At 65.3% G+C, this 4,910-nt stretch overlaps 3 protein-coding genes across 3 annotated transcripts in view; 2 read left to right on the forward strand and 1 right to left on the reverse strand.

Annotated features, from left to right (window-relative positions):
- Positions 1-222: 222 nt before the first annotated feature.
- On the forward strand, positions 223-645 carry MNEG_10319 (hypothetical protein; the record flags this gene model as incomplete). Its single annotated transcript, XM_014041206.1, has 1 exon — positions 223-645. The coding sequence occupies one exon, from the start codon at positions 223-225 to the stop codon at positions 643-645; it is 423 nt and encodes a 140-aa protein (XP_013896660.1).
- Positions 646-1,401: 756 nt separating this feature from the next.
- Positions 1,402-4,038, forward strand: MNEG_10320 (hypothetical protein; the record flags this gene model as incomplete). Its single annotated transcript, XM_014041207.1, has 4 exons — positions 1,402-1,450; positions 1,692-2,143; positions 2,532-2,686; positions 3,234-4,038. 4 exons carry the CDS (start codon positions 1,402-1,404, stop codon positions 4,036-4,038), a joined length of 1,461 nt encoding a protein of 486 aa, XP_013896661.1.
- A 694-nt stretch (positions 4,039-4,732) lies between these two features.
- The window catches only part of MNEG_10321 (small subunit ribosomal protein S3Ae), a gene marked incomplete at both ends in the record, with an annotated part of 2,845 nt that continues 2,667 nt past the window's right edge, over positions 4,733-4,910 (reverse strand). The window contains one exon of the mRNA XM_014041208.1: positions 4,733-4,900. Within this exon, the coding sequence (XP_013896662.1) occupies positions 4,733-4,900 (168 nt within the window). The remainder of the gene's footprint in view (positions 4,901-4,910) is intronic.

A 4,910-nucleotide genomic window follows, 5' to 3' on the forward strand; every position in this document is an offset into this window, starting at 1 on the left:
TTTGACCGAACGCCCCAGGGCAACAATCTTCAGAATTATTTTGATCAGTACGTGAAGTGGACCAATCCCAAGGACCCCAACCACCTGCAGGTCTTCCTGGACAGCCCCGCGCTGGTCAACGGATACTACAACGTCTGGGTTGAGGGCTCGCTGTCGACCAGCACCCCAGACCTCACCAGCCTATTCGGCATCGATCAGTATGATGACGGCTCAGCGAAGTTCATGGGCGTCAGCCTGCGCAACACCAGCAACAAGCCGGTGCCCATCCAGACCGTCAAGTCGAAGGTCGCCAACCTTGCCGGCCCTAAGGTGCCCGTCGCGTCCGGCGCGAGCGCCGCGTTTACGTGGGACACGCAAGGCTACGGCGAGCAGTTCTGCTATGTCGACGGCACGCGCATCGCCAACGCAGCGGACGCGGTGCACTGCGAGAGCCCGCTCAACCTGCGGTTAGCAGACAGCGGGAACCACACGCTTGAGGTGGTCCTGCTGGACGTGTGCGGCCAGACCACCGCCAACGGCCTCGTTTACGGATCCTGGGGTTGGCGCCCAAACATGAAGTTGACGCTCCCCACGCCGCCGGCGCCGAAGCCCGGCGCCGCTCGCGCCGCGGGCAGCGCGACGCCGCTGCAGCTCGCGCGGCTGTGAACCGGATGGACCGCAGCGCGGCAACCGCGCCGCGCGGGACGGGGTGAGATGCAGGCAGCGCAGCCGCGACGAGGGCGCTGCTGCGCCTGGTGTTGCGGTGCTGGCCAGGCCTCTGTGAGGGGTGATACAAAAAAAGAGGCAAGCAGCAGGCAGCAAGACAGCGCTGCACATGCTTTTAAGCCGGCACCCAAGCCACAGCGCTCTTACTACCTCTAGGCAGCAAGCGCGCCAGCTGATCCCGCCTGGGGTTGGCGGGGGCTTCTAGGTGTAATTTATCAAGTGATTTGTGATGCAAGTACCGGTGGAAAGGTTGCGAGCAGGGATGCCTCACTCGCTTTGTGCACTCTGCTGCGATAGCCGGCCGCACACTGGAAATCCTCGGTGCGACGGTGACGGCCGACTACGACCCCCAGGTGTTTGAGGTAACACCATTTCTGTTTGACCCTGGTGTGTAAATCTCGTACAGAGCCCTGCATGTGTGACCTATCGGCTGTCGCGCACCCATTTGTCGTGTCGAGGTGCATCAGCTGAACAGGCAGCGCGCACTGTTGGGGGGTTACCGACGGGGTCAGCAGCTGTACCAAGGAGGCTGAGGCATTCGAATACATTAAAATCCTCTCATTCTCTCTTTCAACGCGCGGTGTTGGCCCTGCGTGCAGACGACAACCACCCGCGGCCAGCCCGCTCAAGAGGACAAGCACGCGGTGCAAGGCGTAGCGCAGCGGTTATAATTTTCTTGGCTCTCGTTTCTTCATCATGGCGGACAGGCGGCTGGTGGTGCTGGTGCTGGCCCTCCTCGCAGCGGGTATGTAGCAGTTTCACGATCAGGCTCGCCCCCGCGCACTGCTGCGCAGTCACATGCTCAAGTAAATTGATAAAATCTTACTTTCGGGCTTATGCGCTTGGAAGGTAGCCCTTCGAGTGGGTTGCGTTCAGCACTGTAATCCGACCAAGCTCAAATGCGGACATCTGCCCTCGGTCCGCATGCGAGGTTTACGCAAAGATCGCACGCCTTGTCTTGCGTGCCCTGCCCCTCTTGCGCGCAGGCGCTCGCGCGCAAAACCTGGTCGTCGCGCCGCAGGCGCCCACCATGATGCCCCAGGCGGCCACATCGGCCCCCAAGGGCCCCTGCGACATGGGCCTGACCTTCTTCCCGCCCCAGGGCGAGAACCTGCCCACCGGCTGGTCGCAGGCGGTGCAGCAGAGCGGCGGGAACATGCAGACCGACCAGATGATGAAGGTGGCGCTGGCTGGGTACCCCATCCCGCAGCTGTACATGGGCCCCGCCAGCGTCTACACCCAAGTCGGCGGCAGCGTCCCCGTCGCGTGCGTCACCGGCCAGAGCGCCGCAGGCGCGGGCGTGCTCACGCGGCCCGCGGCGTTCACCATCACGTGGGCCCTCGCCGGGCAGAGCGGGCAGCTGGGGCCCTTCCTCAAGGGCTCCAAGCAGGACCCGCCCGCCAATGTGACGCTCAACTTTGTGCCGCAGCTGCCCGACGTGAGCCCCCCGCCGCGCCCGTGACCGCTCGCCCTGCACACCGGCGTCGCTCGTCATGGGGGCCGGGCGGCTGCGGCAGGGCTGGCCGCGCCTGCGAGTCGTCGGCGCTCTGCCGCGCTGCGTCGCGCGGGGTCACAGCAGCATTGCCTAGGCCCTGTCACCCCCAGATATGAATCAAGAGCTGCTCCCTGCTTTGCCAGCGCAGCCCCACCGCCCCACCAACGCCCTGCACACAGCGGGTTGCGCACAATGCTGCACCCCTGACACACAGCAAGCTCAGCCTCTCTCTTTCACACACACATTCAAACGAACACAAACACACACACTCACAAGCACATGCACCACCCACACGTACACACACACATGCACGTGTGCGCACATCTCGCAGGGTGACTACTGCCTGCAGGTTAAGATGGACCTCATCCCGGGCTCCGGCATCGTCTCCATCGGCGCGCAGCAGTTCGAGGTGCCGGCGCGTGCGCAGTCCATCATGCGCCAGGTCTGCTTCTTCAAGCTGGCCACGCGGCCGCAGGCCAACATCACGTTCCACAGCTGCAACAGCAGCTTCGCGGTGGACCTCACAGGGATCACCCCCAAGCCCCAATTCTCCAGGCGCGCGGGAAGTGGGGATAGGGGGGCACCAGGGGCGGAGGTTGAGGGCCTGAGTCAGCAGGATGGAGGCAGATGGTTGAGGGTGGGGGAAACGGAGGTTTGGGGGCTGCTTTGGGTGGGTGGGTGGTGTGCCTGTTTTGAGATGGTAGTCATGATCTGATCTGTGTGATCCGTGTGGTCTGTGTGGTCTGTGTGGTCTGTGTGGTGTGCAGGCAGCAGGAAGGAGTGTGGCGCAAAAGGAATATCTGGGCAACCAGGGATATGAGTATTGCAGGATGGGCGCCGAACAGGCGCGGCCCAGTGCGCACCTCATGCACTAATCACCCAGCTTGCCAAGGCTCCCTGCGTACACCCAACCCCTCGTGCCTCTCTACCCTCAAACGCGTGAACGGGATCCATGGGCTCTGAGTACGATGCCGCCCCTCCCTCACAACAGCCGCTTCCCTCCTTCCCCCTTGTCCCCCTTCGAGCCGCCCAGGGGCGACCTGCAGCTGTTCAGCACCGTCTTCCACGTGTGGGGCAAGCTCAACCGCACCTTCGACCGCACGCCCCAGGGCGACAACCTGCAGGATTACTTTGGGCAGTACGTGAAGTGGACCGACCCCAAGGACCCCAACCACCTGCAGGTCTTCCTGGACAGCCCCGGGCTGGTCAACGGATACTACAATGTCTGGATTGAGGGCTCGCTGTCGACCAGCACCCCAGACCTCAACAGCCTGTTCGGTCTTGACCAGTACGACGACGGCTCAGCGAAGTTCATGGGCGTCAGCCTGCGCAACATCAGCAACAAGCCCGTGCCGATCCAGACCGTCAAGTCAAAGATCGCCAACCTAGCGGGCCCCGAGGTGCCCGTCGCGTCCGGCGCGAGCGCCGCGTTCACGTGGGACACCCAGGGCTACGGCGAGCAGTTCTGCTATGTCGACGGCACGCGTATCGCCAACGCGGCGGACGCGGTGCACTGCGAGAGCCCGCTCAACCTGCGGGTGGCGGACAGCGGGAACCACACGCTTGAGGTGGTCCTGCTCGACGTGTGCGGTCAAACCACTGCCAACGGTCTCTTTTTCGGCTCCTGGGGCTGGCGCCCAAACATGAAGTTTACGCCCCCCACGCCACCGGCCCCCGCGCCGGGCGCCGCCGGCGCCGCAGGCAGCGCAAAGCCGCTGCCGCTCGCGCGGCCGATGAACCGGACGGACCGCAGCGCAGCAGGCGCGCCGCGCGTGGCGGGTTGGGCCACGGGCGCCGCAGCTGCGGCGGCGGGCGCCCTGGCGCTGCTGGCACTGTGAGGCGGCCGCAGGGCCGCGTGCCGACCTCCGCACACGCATGGGGGCTGCTGGCAGCTGGTGCTGCCACGGTCGCTGGCGTGTGCGTGGGCATGGCAGGCGGCGGGAGCGACGAATTGCGCAGCACACTGGACAAGAATCTGATTGATGAGCGCAGGCTAGGATTGCTATGTTTCTCAAACCCCCTTTTCGATTGCACGCGGCACCCCAACATAGATGAGCGCAGCTCGGCTGGTCGGTCCTGTTTTAGGCGGTCACACGGCGGCAAACAGTCGGGGCCGCCACCAGCCGTATTTCAGGGTTTCTGCCTTGCACTTTCCAGGCCCGAATCTCGCATGCAGCCAGCGCACGCGCCCCGGCAGGCTCGGCCGCCCGCGCGAGCGCCGCACGTCCGCCCATTCAGCATCAACGGGTGTGGCTGGCCTGGGCTGTCCATCCGTGGCGCTGACTAAGCGTGTAACATGCCCTGTCCTTGCCGTCGCCCCTTAAAGCAGCTGCGCCGCTCACTGGGCGTGCGCTGGCGCGCGCCCCCTCGCCGCCGCCCCATCAGCTGCGAGCGCAGGACTGGCCCGGCTGCTTGAACGTCGGGGCCCACACTCCAGCTTGCCCCCTAACCACACCGAACACAGCCAGGGACACGCGTTACAGCCGCACAACGCCCCGTGTCCCGCAGCGCGCGCGACCGCCCGCGACCGCCTCACTCCGCGGGCGCCGCCGCCGCCTCGCCCTCCGCCGGCGCCGCCGCCGCGGGCCGCTCCACGCGCGCGCCGACCTCCTCGGCGCTGTAGTCCCCGTGCACCTCCATCAGCTTGGTCAGGTCAAACTTGGGCGCCTTGAGGACCTTGACCTTGCGCACGGCCACGTTCTGCAAGGGG

This window comes from Monoraphidium neglectum (assembly GCF_000611645.1).
Source record: "Monoraphidium neglectum strain SAG 48.87 unplaced genomic scaffold scaffold02270, whole genome shotgun sequence".
NCBI classification, from domain to species: domain Eukaryota; kingdom Viridiplantae; phylum Chlorophyta; class Chlorophyceae; order Sphaeropleales; family Selenastraceae; genus Monoraphidium; species Monoraphidium neglectum.